This window comes from Phoca vitulina, unplaced genomic scaffold (assembly GCF_004348235.1).
Source record: "Phoca vitulina isolate PV1807 unplaced genomic scaffold, GSC_HSeal_1.0 scaffold19, whole genome shotgun sequence".
In the NCBI taxonomy this organism is placed as follows: domain Eukaryota; kingdom Metazoa; phylum Chordata; class Mammalia; order Carnivora; family Phocidae; genus Phoca; species Phoca vitulina.
This window is the reverse complement of record NW_022589722.1, coordinates 30,131,598-30,153,741: the sequence shown is the minus strand read 5'-3', so window position 1 is coordinate 30,153,741 and position 22,144 is coordinate 30,131,598. Positions and strand designations below refer to the sequence as shown.

The following is a 22,144-nucleotide window of genomic DNA, read 5'->3' as shown; positions in this document are numbered from 1 at the left end:
GAACATAAAGCAGAGTCCTGACTCTGCCCTGCTTCTGTCACATGACCACACGCCACAGTACGAGTCCCGCAAAGCTCCGCGATCCCCTCCAGCCCTGGGCCTCGTCCAGCCACCCGCAGGAGGACAGCTCCAACGTCCCTCGTCATTTTGGCAGGGGCCGCCGACATCGAGCAGGTCAGACTGGGCTGCCCAAGGCATTACCTAAAGCACATCTCGTCCTTAATTCAGCCCGGCTCCCGTGAGCCCGTGGCAGGGAGCAGGCCTGCTTTCGCTGTGTGCCCTGCCAAGGCAGCCTGCCGGGAGCTCTGGGTCCAACGGGTGTGGGCCGGGTGCTCCAGGGGACAAGCGTCCGCAGCACAGCTCCAGGAGAAACACCCAGCAGCCCCTGCCTGTCTGCAAGTGCTCAGCGGCTCAGGACACCGAGGGGGGATCTTTATCTTGCACAAAAGGATGTCAGCTTCTCCTCTGCTCGTCTGACTATAAGCATCATCAGAGCGCCCTCGGCCCAAAGCACTGACTCTCTGAACAGCAGGCTTTGCACGAATTTTCTCACTTAATCCCCACCACAGCCCTGGAGGCAGGCACTATAGGCCCATTTTACAGAGCAGTCAACTGAGGCCAGCCGAGGAGAATCAGGAAGGGGTAGAGCCAGGATGTGAATGGAGCAGTCCACTCTCTTGCCCACGCTGTCCTGCCCCCAGAGAGCCACGCACTCTCACCTGTCATCTCTGATGTATAAACCCAAGGCAAAGCTGACCTGATGTGTCCAAGGTTTGGGCTTATCTGTTGGGGAAGCAGGCCCAGCGCCCAGACACTCTCCGGCGCACTTGCTCAAACACCCTTTGGACTAATCCACCGGGGAACTCTTCACTAAGGCCATCCTTCTGTCCCCCTCGCAGACAGAAGCCAGGCTCAGATCTGTAAGTCCACAGAGCACCCGCACTGCCGGGAACGCCTCAATCCTGCATGGATGGTCTCCTTTGCATTTCTCAACTCTTGGGAGGGGAGACCAGGGGAACGTCTCCGGTCAGCTCACTTATCCCCACTGGACACCTGGACACTTCCGGTCCAAGCAGGCACCCTTCCCCTGGCCCAGTGCGCTCCCTGGTTCTTCCCGCGAGCAAGCCGAGCTCTCTCCCTGTCCGGGTACATCTGGCGCTCAGCGTGCTCAGCGCAGGAAGTCATTAACTAAATTACTGGTTGAGCTTCAAAGACACGGGCTTATTTCTTCACCCACTGCAAAAATAGGAGCGCACATCTGGCCACAAGAAAGCTACTGCTTGGACAGGGAGAGGGAGGATGGTGTGTGCGGTGGCAATGTTTTCCATGGAAACATGGAAAAGACTCCATCTTGGCGCTCTTCCTAGCAAGGCCAAGAAGCCCACAGGGCACCTTTGAGTAAATTAGAAAAAGGTGCTCCTTTCTCTAGATAGACACCCTCCAGCATTGGGTGAGAGGAGTGGCAGCTGGATGGCAGCCCATCATTGTGTTGCCCTTGTGCAGTCAACAACCTACACAACTGTTCACAGAGGCTGTGCTGACCACTTCCTTCTGGCAGTGAAGGTTTCTGAGGCAGGCACATGAAAAAACACAATGTACCCGTTATTGTCAGAGGTAGTTTTGTTTTTGTTTTTTGGATTGAGGTGAAATTTGTAACATAACAATAACCATTTTAAAATGAACAATTCAGTGGCATTGAGCATATCCACCATGTTGTGCAACCACCACCTCCATCCAGCTCCCAAACATTCTCATGGCCCAAAAGAAAGCCCATAGCCATGAACGATTACCCTGCCTCCAGCAACCTCCTGCTTTCTGTCGGGGATCCTTCTGTCTTTACAAGGAAACAAATCCTGAACACCTCCTGGCCCAGCAGTGTACCTTCAGGGACATTTGACCCGCAGGTCATGGGTTTGTGATGCCGCAGAAGGAATAATCTGGCAAGGGACCCGTGTTAACCTTGCAGGACCCCAGATAGGAACTCTCCCTTACCCGGCACCCCTCCCTCTGTGTGCCCCGCATGTGCGAGCATGCTGGAGGGAGGCCAGCACCACCCAGGAGCGCCAGCTCGCTGCCCGGGGTGACCTCATGGACTCCATGGCAGATCTTGCCACCCAGCAGCAGTGCGGGCTAAACAGTCCTGAGCCCCTGTGGCCAGCAGGGTTCCTGCTGCCACCCTGTATTTCCCACTGCTGTCAGAAGATCCTTTAACGGACCAGATTGGAGGCTTGGGTCAAGGGGATTCTCACAAACCACCCCCCAAAGGCTCTCAAGTGCTTCTGGGACCCGCTCATGCTTTCATTAGAGCCGGGGGCTCCGGGCACGGCCACTGTGCACTATGCCGTGGGTGGAGAAGTGGGTCGGCCGGAACGGTCAGAACCGGGAATGGGAGCAGTGCTGGGACTGCGGCCAGGACGCACCGACCCTCCCAGCACCTCTCACGAGGAGGGAGGCACCGGAAGCAGCACAGCAGCACCCAGAGCGTGCACACACCAGCAGCACGGGACGAGACGGAGGCGGGCACCACGAGACTTACTCCAGCAGACGCCTGTGGCTGAGCTCGTGGGAGGGGGGCATCCGGCAGCAGCTGAAGGTGATGACTCGTCTTCCAAAGCGGTCCTCTCCTGCAGGAGCAGACATGGCGTGAGCCCCAGCAGCACCCAGGGCCACCTTCTCGTGGAACAGCCCCAGGCGTTCACGGAAAACGGGAGCCTCCCGAGCAGCCCCACCTGACCTAAGAGGCGCAGGCGGCTGGCGGGTAGCCAAGACAGCACCTGCCGAGGGAGCATCTACTACACGACGCTGCGTGCAGGAGCCAAGCTCACGTTCAGCACCAGCCCGCACGGAGAAGCTGGGGCCTGGCGGGATTAAGTCCCCAGCGCAGAGCCGCACGGCCGGCCAAGGGCACCGGGCTGGAACCCAGATGCATCTGGCTTCACAGCGAGTGTTTGGCCACCCTGCCCACTGCCTCCTCCCCACAGAATCAGAGTGTCGCCCTGAGCACCCCCAGGACTCTGGGCCTTGCAGAAGGCTGGGGTGGTCTGGGGGACAGTCACCCCTGGACATGGCCTCACAGGGTACAGGGGTCCTGATGCTCAGTGCTGGCCCCCCGCGTGGCCCTGGGGACCCTGCAACTCTCCTGACACAGTGGTGCTCACCACACGTGGGACAGTGCGCGGGGGAGGGAGGTGCTCCCCAAGGGCCGGTTCCTGTCTGATCATCAGTGTCCCCAGTACCCAGGCTCATTGCCCAAGCCTGTCCTCAAATTATGTCTAATAATCTGTCACTGATCGACTGAAAGACGGATTCTAGAACCTGAAGAAAGCAAATACCTTTCTAGAAATTACATCACTTTAAACTCACTTTCATTGTGAAGAAGGATTTACAGCTGTTTCCAGGGTTTTACTTAAAACGAGAGGATGAGAGCAGGGCTTTCCCACCCCCTCCAGCTCTGAACCGAACTAGTCGGGGCAGCACACACACTCGCTCGCATGCACACGCGCGCGCCCACAGGCACACCCACGTGCATGCTCGTGCCCTGCCCTGACCGCACACCCAGGACGGCTGCTTGTTACTGAGGACACGTCTGGATCTTCCCAGGAGCCCGGAAGCTACTCTGATATTCAGAATTCTTGAGCTGTTCCGGTTTCTAGACACAGCACCTTCTCATTTCCGAGGCTCCTTAGGGATTCTGCTCATGCTTCCCATGTGTCTAGAAAGCCCCTGTTTGGAAGGACTGCACCGGAAGCCTCACCAAATGGGGGCTTTGGGCACAAATCCTTCAATGGCTGCGCCCAGGAGGGGAGCATCTCCCACACAGTTTCTAGCGTCTGAGGCCAGGGTCCCGTGGCCAAGCTGTGTCTGTGCTCACGTGTGGGGCACGAGGGAAAAGGACAGTGTTGCTTCTCAAGCTGGGATCTTCTGTGTGGCTACCGCAGCAACGGGAATTAATTTCCCCTAGAGCTGGGAGAGAAAGTTAGCGTCCGTGATGAAAGGTCAAGAACCCCGAGTGGCATTATCATCGTCAGTCAGGCCAAGTGGAAAGTCTCAGGATGTACTAAATAATTTGGCAAATGGAAGACTAGGTCAACAAGCGTTCACTGGAGGCCCACTGTGCACTCAGCTGTGGGAAGAAAGACCAGACACGGCCCTCGCCTGGCCCCACCGTCGCGGGCAAAGGACAGTGATGTGGGGACGGGGTCTTCGCCCAGCTCCACAAGCCCCTGAGAAGCCGGGGGACTCCAGCAGCCAGAGGCTACATCTCCAGTGCCTTCCACCTGGCTGGGCTTAGGCCACACCTCACAGGCGAAGGGCTCCATCCTCCACAGAGCGGTCCTCACTTCAGACAGCAGCTGCTGGTCGGGGGTCCCCAAGCCACCCCAATTCTGACCAGCTGGCTACAAATCCAGAGGTTCCCACAACCCCCTCACGAACGGTAATTCACTAGCTCACTTGCATTTTATCATAAAGGACACCAAGCAAGACCAGCAAAAAAGGGGAGATGCGGGGGCAGGGTGGGAGGGTCCTGGACATGGAGCCCCCCTGCCCTCTCCCCCTGCAGTCAAGCAGATCGACACGTCACCAACCACCCAGGGCACATGGCTCCAGAGCCCTTACTGGTTTCATCACAGGGGTGTGGCTGACGGAGTCATGATTCAATCAATACGCAGCTCGATCAATCGATCAATCCAGATAGATTCCCTGGCAATGGACTGAACGCAGTCTCTAGCCCCTGGAGGTCACAAAGCACTGACCCTCTGATCCCAGTTGGTCCTTCTGGCTCAGCAGCCCCGTCCTGAGCTGTCTTGGCAGCATACACAACCCGGGGTCCCCTGGGGGCCTCCCCTCCTGCATAAACCAGCAGGAATCACAAAGCTGCTATCACTTGGGAAATTTCAAGGATTTAGAGGTTACTTCCCAAGAATCAGGGACAAAGGCCAGACACGTCATTTACCTCACGGTGTCACACGACCCTGCACCCCCACCGTGACCTACTGTGCCAGAGGGTGCGCTGCAGGGCTGTGGAGGGGCTGCTACCCAGCAGGCCAGAGACGCAGAGGCCAAGCTCCAGAAAGGGAAGATGAGGCAGGAACTGGGGCTGCGGGCAAGGCCTTGCTGAGGGCAGAGCGGACGTCTGTTCCCGGGACTCCCCGGGCGGCTGAGGAACGGCACGGGGTCTGACACAGACGTGACCCGCGGGCTGCAGGTTGTCATGGGAAATGATGGTGGAAGGAGAGGTCAAGGCCACAGGGATGAGGACACTCAGGGTTTGACTTCACCCAGCTGACACCGGGGAGCCAGTGAGGAGGGGAAGTAAGGGACACCATCTGATGGGTCATTCCAAAGGCCCTTCGGCCACTGGTGGAGGGAGGCCCGGAGCAGGGCGTCCCAAGCAGAGACTGTATGGTGGACGGGAACGAGGAGGTGGGGGACAGAGACCTCCAGGACTGGGGAGGGGCTTGGTGTCCAGGAATGCCAACCCTCCAGGCAAGGCCAGGATGTGGCATGTCTCCATCGGACGCCAGCGCCCTGCCCTGCTCAGACCACAGGCCCCGCTTCCCTCCTGACCCTGGTTTGCCGGTCTGCCGAGAGCGGGTGGGAGGGGTTCCCGGCCTGTCCGAGCCCCCCAGACCCGCGGCTGCTGAGAGGCGCTGCGCTGGCCAGGCGAGGGGACGTACCACTGCGGCTCAGGTCAGCGGGCCCAGAGGGTGGAGGGCATGCACAGACAAGGCAGGTCAGGGGCAGAGTCTGGACTCCGTTCAGCCAGCGATAGGGCGTGAGGGGCACTGAGCAGGCCATGAGCCCCGTCTCTCCACCATCTGCAAACAAGGGTGAGGAGCATCCCTGGCCAGAGCACAGTTCGGGCAAGCCAGAGGCAGACACACGGAAGGGGGCTGGGAGCCCAGTGCCCACATCTGGCCCAGTCCCTTCTCATGCTGCTTGTATAAAGCACTGACTTGTTCGCTCCTTCACTGCACGAACACTTAACTGTGCACCTACTGTTTGCACAGTTCATCAACTTGCAGGATGCTGAGCTACCAGTGAAGGCCTTACACTTCCCTCAAAATCAAAAGGGCAACTAACTTAGCATTTTCTTTTCATGTCAACAGATTTCTAAATGTCCCCGAAGCTAACATCCCAGCATCACTCAGACTGGACAGACTCACGAAGCTTACAGCGAGTGTGGCGGTGGGCACACTGGGTTTGTGAAAAAGGAGAGAAGAAGGACAGGCTGGGCCCTGGCTCTGGGGACAGAATCCCTGTCCCCTCACAGCCAGGCAGCCCCGAGCCAGCCTCTCTGCCGCTCTGCAGATACAGGCTCAAAAATAAAAGTGGCTGGGAAGGGGCACCTGGGTGGCTCAGTCGGTTGAGCATCCAACTCTTGGCATTGGTTCAGGTCATGATCTCGGGGTCGTGGGATCGAGTCCCGCATCAAGTTCCACGCTCAGCAGGGAGTCTGCTTGAGATTCTCTCTCCCTCTGGCCCTCCCCACACTTTCTCTCTCTCAAATAAATAAATCTTAAAAAAAAAAACACTGGCTGGGAAGGACTGAGTCAGTAACTTCAATAAAGTCTTGGCATAGCCCTGGCATACAGTAAGTGCTCAATAAATGTGACCGTTTCCACAGGCCAGAGCTGGGTGTCTCCAGGCATGCTGTTTCATTTACAGAAGAGGGAGCTGAGGCCCACTGGAGCGGGGTTCACGCTCACAGCTGGCCGGCTCCGAGGGCGGCACCCCCAGCCTGGCGGGCACAGCGCCCTCCGCCCCTGAGCGCCCCGCGACACCCGTGGGCAGGCCTCCCAGGCGGCCCAGAGGAACCCCCGGGACGGCCAGGCCTCCCACTTACTAAGCAGTCAACGCAGCACCTGCATTAATGGTATCAGTCAATATGAGTAAATACCCCTCCGTCATTCTCCGCTAACACAGGCCAGCGTATCGAAAACGGGCTTCAACATGATATAATGTGGAAGGAAATGAAAACTATCAATAAAATGCAAATTCTGTGAGGCATCAGTTTAATTCATGACCCCTATTCCTCCCCTCACTGTGCGCCACACAACATCGCTCACTGTCTCCGAGACAGGGGAAGCCCAGTTTATGAATAAAGGAACGGCTCCCGGAGCCATCGCCCGGAACGCACTCCAGACGATCCGTCATCTGCTCCGAGTGAAGGACGATTAAAATGCATAATAAAGGCAGTAGCAATCTAACCAGGAGTGATTTGGGAGTTTGTCTCTTTGGGTTTTTGTTTTAAGGCTGCTCATCTTTTTTTGCAGAAATAAAAGGAGACATGAAGGCCCATTTTGTCTGCATCCTGCAGGGAAGGGATCTAAACCGAGGGGAAAGATCCAGGTCTGGGGCGGCAACCTGTCATCCAGGAGGACCAGATCCACCTGTCCCCCCCCTTCTCTTCTCTCTCACCACCTCCACGTCTCTGGATTACGCCTCTGGCCTCTCTGCTCCTCGGGCCCAAACCCACCCCCCGCCTACCCCGCTCTCCACCTTTGTCATGTCCTTCTGGGCTCACAGCCCTGGCCCCAGACTGAGCTCCAGACGGTGACCACTTCCTAAAATGCTGAAATCAACTTTATTTACAAAACACTATCTTAAAGAATTACAATTCTACAAAGCTTCTATTTGGCCACGTGCACACCCCTTAAATATAGACAGATCATTCAATATTACTTTGTACAACACTCCAATTTCTAGCTGCAGTTCTGCATGTCCAGCTCTCAGGGAAGTGACACCCAGAGAGGAAACTAGGGGGATCCCCCTAGTGGGGAGTGAGGTCTGCTCACGCCCAAAGTAGACCCCTTGGCAGGAGTCACAGGGTGGCCCACATGGCTTCCCGGTGGAGCAGAGGGAAGGGTTCTAGGTGGTGAACTGTCCCCTGGGCGAGCCAGCCCCACAGGAGCCTGAACCAGAGTTAGGGACGAGGGGACAGAGCCGGATGCCCGAGTGAGGCTGGGAGGAGGGGGCAGGGGACTGACCCTCAGCGAGGGAACGCCAGGGGCTCTCGCCAGGTGCTCTGATAGAAAAGCCAGTGGTGGTTTCGGGGATGCTGATTTCTCTCTCCCTAGCCGCTGGTTCCTCCGGGTCAGAGCGTCTCGATCTCCGTTGCTTTAGTTCTTTGACAGTGAGGTCTATCTCAGCCACGTGTAGAGCTGTCTCTGTCTGGCTCTGCTCCAGCAGCCTCTGCCTGACTCCTGAGGACCTCTGGCTGGGCTGGCATCTTTTAAGGGGGGGCGTCTGAGGGCCTCCGGTGTTCTCTAAAGATAGTTAAATGTCTCAAGAAGCTGGCGTTTAAGTGAAAACTCTGCTCTAAAACGAGAGAACTCTCCAGAATCTGAGGACTGCCACCCAAGCTGTCATCCCTCATAGCATAGAAACCCGTAGCTTGAGGACAGGCTCAAGCGTTCCACCATGATGACCTCAGAGCATCTCTGGAAGAATCTGCCCACAGCTCAAGGCGCCCACAGACCCTTAACATTAGGTCCTGAAGGACCCACCACAAACCACGGGGCCACCACAGCCTCGCTCCAAGAAGGAACCCTGTCCTGGCCCCAGGCCCCCAGCCCAGCAGGTGGAGATGAGGCAGGACCCCCATCTCTTGACTGAACTCTCATCCCACTCTGCTAGGGCCCCTTCCCAGTCGGGTTTCAGCTGGTCCTCCAGCCTGACGTTGAAAATCTCTCTCCACAGCATGAACTCAGACCACTGTTCTTGCTCCTACTGGGGCCCCACGCAGCCACCATCGGCAGCCCCCACACGGCGGCAAGAAGGGTCACTCTAAACCACAAGCCCCACAGCGCTGGCCCTCTGCCTCACGTTCCCCAGAGCCCCATGACCAAGTGTAGACTCCTGAGCACACCCTCGAGGTGCTGAGGACGTGGTCCCGCTAAGAGGCACCTCAACGGAAGTACAAAAAGATCTCATGGGAAGCTGTCCATACGCGATGCGCTTCATCCGTAAAGACTGGGACCGGCTGAAGGGAAAGGCATGGAGAAGGCCTACCTACCAACGCCAGTAAGGACAGAGCTGGCCCAGCTGGCCCGACTACATGAACGTCAGACGCGGCTCTCATCACGGGCACACAGCCGGACGTAAAGGAGGGCACTTGGAAACGATGCAGAGGTCAACACATCAAGAAGACATAACAACCCTAAGTGTATGTGCCCCCAAAAGCAAAGTGTCAAGACACACGGAACAAAAGCAGACAGAATTAGAGGCAGAAACTGACAAATTCCAACCATGGGCGCTCTGAGCACCCCTCAGTCAACAACTAATAGACGTAGACACAGAAGCAGAAAGAGGCAGAAATCTAGGCAACACCACTCATCAACTGAACCTGACAGAAATACGCAGAACATTCTGCCCAGCGCTGCGGGATACATATTCCCCTCGAGCATGCAAGGGACATCCGCCTAGACAGCTCATGTGCAAGGCCACCACTTCTCAGACTTTTAGGTCTTGGAACCCATCGATACTCTAAAAAATTACTGACGTCCTCAAGGAGTTGTTTTTTTTTTTTTTTTAAAGATTTCATATATTTATTTACATATATATATAAAATAAATAAATGAAATTTATTTTAGAGAAAGACAGAGCACATGTGAGCTGGGGGAGGGGCAGAGAAGGAGAGAGAATCCCAAGCAGGCTCCGAGCTCAGTGCGGAGCCTGACACGGGGTTTGATCTCATGACCCTGAGATCATGACCTGAGCGAAACCAAGAGTCAGTCAGAGGCTCAACCAACTGAGCCACCCAGGTGCCCCGGTCCTCAAAGAGTCTTAAAATTTTTTAAAAGGTGGGTTATTTCTATAGAAATTGACCATACTAGAAACCTAAAAGAGAAAATTTTAAAATATTTATTCATTCACTTAAAAATAACCCATTGCAGGGGCGCCTGGGTGGCTTGGTTGAGCATTTGACTCCTGACTTCGGCTCAGGTCATGATCTCGGGGTCGTGGGATCGGGCCCCACATCAGGATCCATGCTCAGCGCAGAGTCTACTTGTCCCTCTCCCTCTGCTCCTCCCCTGCTCATGCACGTGCTCTCTCTCTCCCTCTCTTAAATAAAATTTAAAAATCTTTAAAAATAATCCATTGCATATTAACATAATGTATTTTTTATTCTTATGAAAAATAACTGTATTTCCTGCCTTCCTTTTGTGGGCACCTGATCTGTGCTCCCACAGAGGGTCCAGCAACCATCCCTGCTCCCTAAACCTTAAAGGTTCTCCAAAATGAACATCTGGGGCTTGAAATGGCTGGCCAGCTGTCCAATCCCCAACCTCTCCTTGGTCCTCTGCATGGAGCGTGCACCAAAATACTTGCCATTTGTGTCTTGGGGGCCTCCAACTACTGAGAACCATTTCTGTTTCATCATCACCTTGACAAGATTCCAGCTCCTTGGGGATAGGGACTAATGTTTATGGAGCTCAGTGCAGGGGACAAAGAGGTGAGATGTTAGGGTCACTGCCTATGACAGCTAATGCCATGTGTCACCTCGACTGGGCTCAGGGAGTCCCAGATGGCTGTAAAACATTATTTCTTCGTGTGTCTGTGAGGGCTGTTTCCAGAGGAGAGCAGCATTTGAACCGAGTAAAGATCACCCTCCCCAAGGCAGGAGGGCGAATCCAATCTGTTAAGGGCCTGGATAGAACAGAAGGGCAAAGGGGTGAATTTGCCGTCTGCTCGAGCTGGGCTATCCACTTTCTCTAGCCCTCAGATACTGGGGGACACCAGCGCTCCTGGTTCTCCAGAGCTTGGGCTAGGACTTAGACCAGAGGCCCTTCCTGGGTCCCCAGCTTGCAGATGGCAGATCCTGGCACTTCTCAGCCTCCACCGTCAAGCGAGAGCCAATCCCGACTATAAACCTCCTCTCGCGTGGACCTCTCTACATCCTCCTGGTCCCGTCCCTCTGGAGGACCCCGATGTCGTCGGCTTTTTCCAAACACAGGCAGGAGCTTTGGTTCCTACTGTGGCTTTCATTGTGGGGCCACAGCCGGCTGGAGGGAAGTGGCCCGGATGAACCCACCCTGTACCACGGCGCCCACGTGGCACGGTCAGTGTTCCTGGGACCACCCAGCTGCGACCCACCTGCCACCTGCAGGATGCCGTGCCTGGCCACGTCGTAGAAGGGGTGATTCATGCTCAGCACGGGGTCCTGGCCAGCCGAGGGCACCACCAACGGCCTTCTCACTATGCTCAGGGCAGCTGCCTGCTCCTCATCTTTCCGCAGCTCTATGGCAGACAACAAGGATTAGAGGAAGTCAGCTGTCTTCTCAAGGAAGAAGGGCAATGAGGGGCCCTCCTGGGTCTTTTTATAGGACAGTCACCATGCCTTAGCTGTGTACCCACCATGCGCCCATCTCTGCTGTGCTCCCACTATGTGCCCACCTTTCCTGTGCACCCACTATGCGTTTGCTCAGTGTGACCCCACTATGCATCTGCTTGGTAGCGTGCCCACCCCTCCTGTGCACCCACTATGCGCACACCTCTGTATGCACCCACTATGCGCCTGCTCAAGAACCATGGAGGGATAAAATGAGACCTCAGGGCTGAATACTGCCCTCCACACCGACAGGAGTGGAAACGGAGGCTCAGACACGGGGAATGAGTGCCCAAGGTCACACTGCTCATGGACAGTGGAGTGTGGACTTGAACTTGATTCCCAGCTCCAAATTCCAACCAACCCAAGCCCTGCTGGACGATGTAGACTCTGGTAGCCGGCAGGGAAACCACAGCTGGGCTGAGGGCAGAAGTGGGTTACTGTGCTATGAAGGAGGACAAAGGACGGTCTTCCAGTTTAATTTCAGTAGAGGGGGTTCCTTTGTGCAAAACAAATCAACGCTGAGATGTTTTCAGCTGGAAAAAGAATGAGACCTTCAAATTTCAGGCTAGACTTTGGTCCCCAGATGCACTGGGTGGAGGAGTGTTCCTCCAAGATGCATGTCCGCCTGGAACCTCATGATGGGACCTTATTTGGAAATAATGTCTTTAGAGATGAAATGAGTTCAGACACGGTCATACTGGATTAGGGTGGACCCTAAATCCGATGACTGGGGCTCTGGTGCGAAGAGAAGAGACACAGACGCAGGGAAGAAGGCCACATGAAGCATCCTGACAGATAAGCAGTGGACAGTCCCTTAAGCAGCAAGGGGAGCAAACCGGAAGGCACAGTGATGGCTCCTCGGGAGCAAATCAGCGGCAGGTGTAAAACCAGCCAAGGCTTCCCGCATCTGGGTGGGACACGCTGATGCCGGATGCAGAACAGAAAACTGTTTATTTCAGGGCTACAGGCCTTCAGCGGGTTCTTAGGATCTACTCCGTTTATTGTAAACCTGAGGGAGGAAAATGAATCAAACAGCTGGCCCCAGTGCACATAATAGGAATAGCCTCGCAGGTAAACTCGTACATGTAGGATCTTAACCAAAACGCCAGGGGGCGATTCCAGGGAGAGGCTCTCCTCCCAGCTTGGCCCCCACAACCGGGTGCCCTCGGGCATGTTTTCAAGTTACCCTGAGCCTCAGTTTGCTTGTCTGTAAGATGGGGATACAGAATCTGGCAGCTTAGTGGGTAACCTTAAGTAGCGAATGAGGATATTATTCCACTTAAGCCTCCCATGTACATATATTATCCATTAAAAGCAAATGTACGCCAATGATCTCACAGGACGAGGCTGGAAGGAGGACATACATTTACCTATTTCGGCCAGCATCTCCAAGTCCAGCCGGGACATGCTCTGCTGCTGGGCAGGGCGGCCCAGGCACACCTTTCCGATGCCACCTCTCAGGGACCCTGGCATGGGGTCTTTCCAATACCCTGTGGGAAAAGCACACAGAACCGGGGGACATTTAACACACAGGTACCCGTGAGGGCTCAAAGAATGAAGGAAATGCCCTTCGAGTGCCTGGCTTGCTTTTCTCTCTTTAACATGAAAAAAGCACCCACTTCCGAACCCCAAGACCCCAAGTCAAGACGACGTTTCCATCTCTGTTCACCTGCCCAGCCCACCACCCTCCACGTGGGGGAGGTTCAGGGAGCTGGAGCCCCGAAGCTGTGGGCCCGTGTATGTGACTGCCTCTTGTTCAGGACCTGGCGCCCCTGGCTGGAGCTCCCTCTCACCAAGCAGCCCCATGTCCCAGGAGAGCAGGGCAGGCGGCCACAGGGGCGGCGCATACCTTGAGCATGAACAGCACTATCAGGGCCGAAGCCCTCAAGGCTACCATCATGCCTGCTCAGAGCAACGCACACTCACTCCTGCACCCATTTTATGGAGGGGGAAACTGAGGCCAGCAAAGATCAATTAGAACTGCTCGTGGCTGCACAGCTAGGAGTTACCAAACGTGGTCATTCTGGGCCCAGGATAATGCTTTAGTACCTGTGCAAATCTTTATAGAAATCCCTGGTAGTCCCCAAATAATGGAATATTTGCCCACGCAAAGGAATAAAGTACTGATACCTGCTACCACCCGGCTGAAACTTGAAAACGTGACGCTGGGCGAAAGAAGCCAGTCACAAAAGATGACATGGTTTCATTTATACGAAATGTCCGGAACTTGCAAGGCCACAGACAGAAAGCGGGTTGGTGACAGCCAGGGGCTGGCGGGGATGGGGACTAAGGAAGCGGCAGCCAAGCAGCACTGGTTCTTTCTAAGGTGAAGAAAACGTCCTCAAAGTGACAGGGGTGACAGGTGCACATTCTCTGTGAAGACGCTAAAAACACTGGACTATGTAGGCTTTGTGCGGGTTAGTCATATATTATGCGAATCATATCTCAATAAAGGTGTTTTAAAACATTAACAACGCAGGGTGAAAACAGCACATACACTTTGGCCCGATTTTTAATAGCAAAAGGAAATGCACAGCATTGCTAAAATGCCGTTTTCTAAGAGAGCTAGGATGAGGGTTAATCAATCCATTTACTTTCCCACATTCAGCCTTTTCTCATTTTTGCAGAAGCCTGTATTGCTCTTAATAGAACATACGTGATCCGAACTAAAACAATGCATGGCTGACAATGTAAAGAAGAATGTTTTATGAATATAAAAAAATTTAAAACCTTGCTCAAGCCCTCTTCTTCCTCTGCAAAACTCTCTGTAGGCTAAGTGCTATTTTTCATCTCCATTTTACAGATGAGAAAACCGAGCCAAAGGTCAGGGAGTCACCTGCTCAGGTGTCTTGGATCGAGCCCCGCATCGGGCTCCCTGCTCAGCAGCGAGTCTGCTTCTCCCTCTGCCTCTGTGATCTCTCTTGCTTTTGCTTTCTCTCAAATAAATAAAATCTTTTTTTTTTTTTTAAATATTTTATTTATTTTGACAGAGAGAGAGAGAGCGAGAGAGGGAACACAAGCAGGGGGAGTGGGAGAGGGAGAAGCAGGCCTCCCGCAGAGCAGGGAGCCCGATGCGGGGCTCGATCCCAGGACCCTGGGATCATGACCTGAGCCGAAGGCAGACGCTTAACGACTGAGCCACCCAGGCGCCCCTCAAATAAATAAAATCTTAAAAAAAAAAAAAAGAAAGTCTGAAGCAGGCAAAGTGAACCTATGGTGACAGAGGTCAGCGAGGTGCCTACCCTGACAGAAGGGCCCAGGGACTGGCCACGTTCTGTCTCTGGGTGCTGTTGTGCGTTTGGGGATCAGATGTGTCAGGTACTCAGGGAGGGCTGCCCAGCAGGTGGAAAGGCTGCGTGCGGTTCCCTGGAGGAAGGAGGCGGGAAAGGGGTCGGGACCCACGTGGCTGGATGCCCAGGCCGCAGCAGGAGGGCGGGGAGAGGGGGTCACACAGGCCTCGAACTTTCACTTGACAACCATGTCTTGGGCAGGGCAACGGGGCCCCGGACACAGAGGGGAACAGATGTGTGCCCTCAAAAGTGCTCAGGCTGAGAGAAGGACCCGAACAGGAAAAAGTCAGCAGGAGGAAGGGAGCTGACCTCACCGGAAACATATGGCAACCGACAGAGGGCAAGGAGCTTGCTGAGGTCCCACATTGGCCGGGGAGGCCGCCTCCCAACACCAGGGACGTCAGGGGCCCAGCGTCCCCGGCCCGTGCGGCCTGCGCGGTCTGTGCTATGGCCAGAGTCCAGGCCTGCAGTCACACGGGAAGGGACTTCTTAGCTAGACAGAGTGGACAGTTGTCCTCTTGGCCACCAGCATTCCCTCCCCCTCTACAGGAACTCCCCCCACTTTCTCTCTGTCTCACACACACACACACTCCCTCTTCCTCACACACGTACACACACACATGCACACGCACACACATATGCACAGAAGTACAAGAGCATAACACAGGCACACAGAGCCCGTGCGACGTGGAAGGAAGCTCCACTTTGGGCACCAAGGACGGAACGAGGGATCCTTGCCTGGCCAATCCTGGCACCAAATTCCCCAAGGCACAGAGATGAGGTCAGGAGTGATCACATGCCGCCATTCTAAGCAGACTGAATTCTAAGACTTCCATAAAAGCTACTGAGAAGAAATACTTTTTTTTTTTTTTAAGCAGGCTCAGGCGGAGCCCAGCATGGGGCTCGATCTCACGACCCTGAGATCATGACCTGGCTGAAATCAAGAGTCGGACACTTAACTGACTGAGCCACCCGGGCATCCCGAGAAGAGATACTTCTTAAATGTATTCCACTGGACCCAAAACTGAGAGGAGATGGGCCTGGCACTACCAAAGGTCACCACACGGAACATGAGAAAAATGAAGCCAAAGGCAGAAGACAGAACAAGATAGAGAAACAGTCCTCTGAAACATTGTGCACCTGGACCCAGCTGCACCTGAATGCAAAGATCCAATAAATCCTCTTTTCTGCTTAAGCCAGTCTGGGTTACGGACGACCTGTCACTTCTAACAAAATGAGTGCTTACATTTTTTTCTTTGAAAAGTCAGTGCTTACTGAAACACTCGATGAAAACTACTTCAACATTCTCTACTTTAAGAGAAGAGAACGATCACTGCTTTTCTTTTTGATTATGGTACAAGTGAATGAACTTCATTTCCAAAAACTCTGAGGGGGAAATCTGGCTTTAGCAAGAGAGCCACATCATGCACCAGCCAACTTCAACCCTACACCCACACCCAGTCCTGGCTCTCTCCCTCCACAGGATGCAGCTGGAAGTCCTAATTCCACAGGGCCCCCAAGGTCACTGCTCTCCCCTTGATGCGAACTTCCCTGTGCCAGGCTGATAACACAATCTCTTTGCGAGCCGGGTCCGCTTCATGTCGCCGCAAGTCAACCCTTCGCCCTCTCTCTGCTCAGTGCATTTCCAGACGGCAAAATGGCTTAACAGCAACACTAAAGGACTTCATTTAGGGGGACGAAAGCCTCCCCTAACCCTGTGAACAACTTTTATTTCTGCACATTGCCTCCAGTCCTTCATCCACACGCACCCATATCCTATAAAGTCACAATCAGATTACACGTGCATGTCGCAATCCACTCTGACCGCTCACTCCTCCCACCCCACCCCCAGCCATCGTCCCCAAACATCCCAGACCCCAGAACACTGAGCCCAAAGCCCCGGCCGCCAGCAGCAGCGTGGCCCAGCACGGTCTGGGGTGGGAGCCGGTGCCCCTTGCTGCAATGAAGCAGGAGATCAGGGGTGCGGGAAAGGGGGGGACCACACGACTGTGTCCAGACAAGTGTGGCCGGCACCCCAGTCACGCAAGCGAGCTTAGCGTCAGACGTCAGCAGCTCCCGGGGTGCGGCCACGCCGGGGACACACCTATGAAGACTTTTTTTTTTTTTTTTAAAGATTTTATTTATTTATTTGACAGAGAGAGAGAGACACAGTGAGAGAGGAAACACAAGCAGGGGGAGTGGGGAAGGGAGAAGCAGACTTCCCGCGGAGCAGGGAGCCCGATGCGGGGCTCGATCCCAGGACCCTGGGACCATGACCTGAGCCGAAGGCAGACGCTTAACGACTGAGCCACCCAGGTGCCCCACCTATGAAGACTTCTGCCAGGAGGTCTCCTGTGGATCTAGTGAAGCCTCCAGAACAGCTTTCTCGAAGAACTAGCCCTCGGGGATCAAAGAACACATGAGAGGACACCGTGGGGGGGCGGGCGGGGCAAAGCTCAGAGAAATCTAGAACAAGACATTCCACAAGACAGCTGGCCTGGCCTCTTCGCAAGCTGTTATTTAAAAAAAAGAGAGAGAGAGACAGAGCGAGCAGGGGCGGGTTTGGGGGGAGGGGGAGAGCGCCGTGGGACACTGGACCTAATGAGACAAAGCGACCGCGTGCAGCACGGAGGCCTGCTGGAATTCTGGCTTATGGACGAGCAGTGGGGACAGTCCTGGGACAAAGGGGAGACGTCCACAGGGCCTGAAGAGCTGCAGGGGCGTGTTCGCAGGGGCACCTCAGGTCCGGGTACATGGACCTCAGGTCCTCGCGTGCAGGACGCTTCCCCAGAGTTCGGCTAAGAGACGGACACACAGAGAATCCACAGTGGACGGCACCCATTTCTGAATTAAGTATGTGTGTGTTCTCTACGATTCCTTCCATGTTTCTGTACTCTGAACAATTCTGATGAAAAAAAAAAACAGCTGTGGACAGAGCGAGGGAGGCGGGAACGCAGCCCTTGCCGGGCCCCGTGGCCCTGAGAAAGGCCACCATCCCCATTCGCCACAGAACAGAACTGAGGCCGATGAGGTGCGAATGCGATGAGGCCGACGAGCCCCAGGGTGCCTCCGTGTCTCCGGTCTCTCTCCCCTCTCTCAGGGTTCACCCTGGCACAAGTAAACCTAGATCTTTTGCATTTCCACTTCTGGGAGCCATGGCAACAGTGACCTAGCTCAGACTCCAGTTTCAGCCAGCCTCCTCCCCCCACCTCCCGCTGCACCCCTGCCCCGTCCTGCCCCGTCCGCGCTGGGGCCCGGGCCACCTGCTGCCTGGGTGGCTCCCTCCTCTGATGGCTGTGTGGCCTTGCCCAGGCTTTCGCCCTCTCTGGGCTGAGATGGAGTAAGAGCCCTGCCCTGCCCTCTCCCTGGCTTGCTGCCAGGACGCTGCCGCTGGGAGACCGTGGCAGGGCACAAGGAGGGAGCCCAGGGCAGGGGGAGGCAGGTGAGGCCTCGGGAGCCACGCACACTCGAGTCCTGGCTCCGCTCTGCCTGTGGTTCTGGGCCCTCGCCTCCAGCAAGGCCCCTCGCCAAGACACTGCCCCCTACCCCAGCGCACACGACAATTCCAGACAATGCCTCAAGCCCCGCATTTCACACCAGCCTGGACCTGCCACCACCTCTGCCCACGGCCTCCCCCGGCTTGCACCTCCTGCCTTTTTCTGAGGTCACCTGACCCTGGGGGCCACGGCTTCTGAGGGCAGGGCAGGTCACGGGAGGGGAGCCCTACAGCCAGCTGGCAGGATGCAGCGCCCAGAGCCCCAGGCAAGGGAGGCCCGGCGCTGCCCGATGCGGACCCCGTGGCCCACTGTGCCCACGTTGGGAGCCCTGGGCCACCTTCCACATCCGGCTTTCCCCAAGCTGGGGGCAGCTCACTGGGCACCAGGGCGGGTGGGAGGGCTGACACCAGGTCTGGCTGCAAGCCGCCCCCTACTTGCATCAAAAGGGAGAAAAGAAACTCAATCATCTACACCCACAGCTCTGACCACGGCCACGGCAGCTGGTCTGCGAGGAGCACTGGTCAGGGAGCCCTGTGAGCCGACAACAGGGCTCACCTTAGTCACTTGTCCCGGGGGCACCCGACGAGACTGGCGGCCAGACACAAGGGTGCCAAGGGCTGCTGCTGCCAGGGAGGGGGGCACCCCGTCTTGTGGGGGACTCCCCGCCACCCTGTCATTCTGCTATTCCTCACGCCAGGCAAGGGGGGCTCCCTGGAGTTCGATGATGGAAGGGGGCCGCCTTGTCCCCACCCCAGAGCTTCCCGAGTCCCACACGCGCCCCTTCTGTGGGCTAGCCTGGACCGATACACCTGCTACAAGCCAGACCAACAGCTTGAAGGCAACCTTCTGGGGGCATTCTTGAGGGACCCACCTGACCCACCTGACCCAGTGGAGAGCACATCTGGAACATTCTCACTTCAAAGCCTCGCAGGAGGCTCTGACCACCAGGGTGAACGACCAGAACGGACCCAGGCGTCTGCCTGCTCCCGTGCCCTTGGGGAAGGGCCTCCCTGCCGAGGAGCGCACCTGGGGGTCCTGGCAAGGAACCGGCTGGAGGTGGGAGTTCAAAGCCACTGACCCAGGAAGGCTTCGTTTTTCCTCCAGAGTCCGCCTGAGCCAAACAGAGTGATATTTACTCTTTCTTTCTTTACAGACTCAAAACCTTTACCCAGATCGCCTACCTCAGAAAGCTCAGGCAGCTTTGTTTCGAAGTCTGCAGGCTCAGACGTGGGCATGCCACGCATAATCAGTGCCTTGTTGTGGCAACAGCTAGTCTGGGGGGTGGGGGTGTGGATCCGTCAGGGTGAACCCTGGGAGCCACCCCCCACCCCCGCAATCCTATACTTGAGAGTAAAATAAGGCTCTCCCCCCCATCCTGGAGTGCTCCCGGGGTTTGCACCAGAGTCTGGGAGTTCCTCTCCCCTGCTGCATGGGGGCAGTGGGACCCCACCCCACACAGGATGGTAGCATGGCCAGGGCAGGAGAAGGAAGCCCATTCCCGCTGCTGCCGCTAAGGAGCCTGGGAGTTCCTCAGGGAGGCCAGTGTCCTGTTCCCACCAGGCACAGCCGCTTTGTCTTCTGCAGGTCCAGGAGCCCAGGTGGTGCTGACTGGCTGGGAGGCACCCAGGGGACCAGTGGGGCTCTGGCACCAGGGTAAGTCTGGTCCCATTGGCCTTGTGATGGTTGATTTTATGTGTTAACTCCTCTGGGCAGTGCTGCCCAGATGTTTGGTCAAACACTAGCCCGGATGTTGCTGTGAAGGTATTTGTAGATGTGACTAACGTAATCGGTTGACTTTGTGCATAGCTGATAATGTACCATAACGTGGTGGGCCTCATCTAATCAGTTGAAGACCTTAAGAGCAAACGCTAAGGTTTTTTCAGAGACCGACTTCTGCCTCAAGACTACAACATAGAATTCCTGCTGCCCTACAGGTTTTAGATCTGCTACTCTCCACAACTGCATGAGCCAATACCCTGAAACAAAAATCTTTATATATACATATCTATTGGTTCTGTGTCCCTGGAGAACCTGATACAAACCTCTTACACACTCAGATTTCTCCTTCCCATGGGTTATCAGAACCACAAAACAGTGACGCCAGGAAGGACCACAGTGAACATACTGTGCCATCAATTGTCATTGTACAGCAGGAAAGCAGAGGCCCAGAGAGGGTAAGGGACTTGCCCAAAGCCACACAGCAAGTCAGTGGAGAGCTGGATCTTAAAACCAGGTCTCCTGATTCGAGCCTAGAACCCAAACGACTCCAAATACGGTGGGAAATGTCAAACATATTCTTTTAAATGCAAAGAGGAGAGTAACCATTGGCACATTCCACCACCCCACTCCACCCCCTGTGCCAACCAGTTAATTCTGTCATATCAGAATGCCTTCCAGGAAGTTCTTCAAGGTGCTGCTCTGGGTTGCACCAGGATGCATCTGTGACTCCTAGGCTGGTCTCTGCAATGAGAGCCCCCTTCCTCATCAAGGATCTTGAACTATTATTTAAATCTCACGCTACCAGCAGATTTCCTGCACTGACTACCAGTCCCCGCAGGTGCCTTCTCATAGGTGTGGGGGCAAACCTGTGCCTTGATGGAAAACTATACGTTTTCTGGAACAGAGACACCCTTCTGGGCTATCTGACTCCATCCTTTGGGAGCTGTTTTATAACTCTGCAAACTGTTGACATCTGAGAGCAACACAAAATAATCCTTGTCTACAGACATGAAGCTCCATCCTGTCTGGTGGAAGTTCATCCTTTCCCATTCCCCTCCTCTTCCTCCCCGGAAACGCCCCCAATTCCCTCCCTTTTACTTTCATTTCCATATTCCCCATCTGTAAATGCCTCTGCACTTCAGATCCTCCTTTCAACCAGTGACGACATCTGCCTGCTTCCCTCGTGAGTTCAACAAAATCCTTAACACGTGCTCATGTTTATATGGGTAGGACAGTCACAGCTTTATCCCTTTTCTGGAAATTATCTTTTTTTTTTTAAAGATTTTATTTATTTGACAGAGAGAGACACAGCAAGACAGGGAACACAAGCAGGGGGAGTGGGAGAGGGAGAAGCAGGCCTCCCGCGGAGCAGGGAGCCCGATGCGGGGCTCGATCCCAGGACCCTGGGATCATGACCCAAGCCGAAGGAAGATGCCCAATGACTGAGCCACCCAGGCGCCCCTGTAAATGATCCTTTAATGTAGCTTCGCACCGGGCACCCAGATCCTTGCAAGGAAGGGACACTGAATGAGGAAAGGCACTTCTAGCCCCACCTGCCTTACTAATAAGACAGCAGGCTCAGGTTCAAGGAGAGGAGATGGCCCCACAACCTGAGGCTTCAAGTCCAGCTTCGACTCCACCCACACTCCCTCACCCTGGGCGTCCACCTTTCTCCTATGGCTGCAGCCACAGAAACTGTGTCAGAGGCTCTCCCAAACCCCGTGCTGCTCCTGCCTACCCCAGGGCCATTACACAGACTCTTCCCTGAGCCTCGAAGTTCTTTCTGCCCCTGTGTGGCATTTTCTTCCAGCAACGATGTTTTTCCAACACCACCTCCCTGATTCTCTGACACCAACTGGGAGTCCCACAATTCAATCCTATTCTGACTCGAACTACCCAGAGTCAGCACAGACCCCACTGGTTAAGGGCTCAGTCCCACGAGTGACTGCCCCCAGTTCTGACACCAGTCCCAAGTCCCAGGTATCCACGCTAAGGTGTACTCCGATCTGACGTGGCTACACATTCGGGGGTTCCCATAACTACCATAAGGTTCAATAACTCAGCAGAAGAGCTCAGGAACTCAGGAAGGTGCTTTACTTATGATCACTGGTCTATGGGAGAGGATACGACTCAGGAAAGGGCAACAGAAGAGATGCGCACGGGGCAAGTATGGAGGGAGGGGTGTGCATGGAGCCTCCCTCTCCCTGGGTGCACCACCCTCCCAGCACCTCCATGTCCTCACCCGCCTGGAAGCTCTCTTAGCTTCATGGTCTCAGAGCTCCGACCCGGTTCAGCAGGTGGGT

General features: G+C 55.2%; 1 protein-coding gene across 2 annotated transcripts in view; it reads right to left on the bottom strand.

The window, feature by feature from the left end:
* ARHGAP8 (Rho GTPase activating protein 8) overlaps positions 1 to 22,144 on the bottom strand; it is a 67,354-nt gene that overhangs the window by 35,746 nt on the left and 9,464 nt on the right. For both annotated transcript variants that reach the window (XM_032416473.1, XM_032416475.1), the window contains exons 2-4: positions 12,706 to 12,825; positions 11,101 to 11,244; positions 2,537 to 2,624 (exon numbers count right to left, since the gene is read on the bottom strand). In XM_032416473.1, coding sequence (XP_032272364.1) covers positions 2,537 to 2,624; positions 11,101 to 11,244; positions 12,706 to 12,808 — 335 coding nt within the window. In that variant the 5' untranslated portion in view covers positions 12,809 to 12,825. The remainder of the gene's footprint in view (positions 1 to 2,536; positions 2,625 to 11,100; positions 11,245 to 12,705; positions 12,826 to 22,144) is intronic.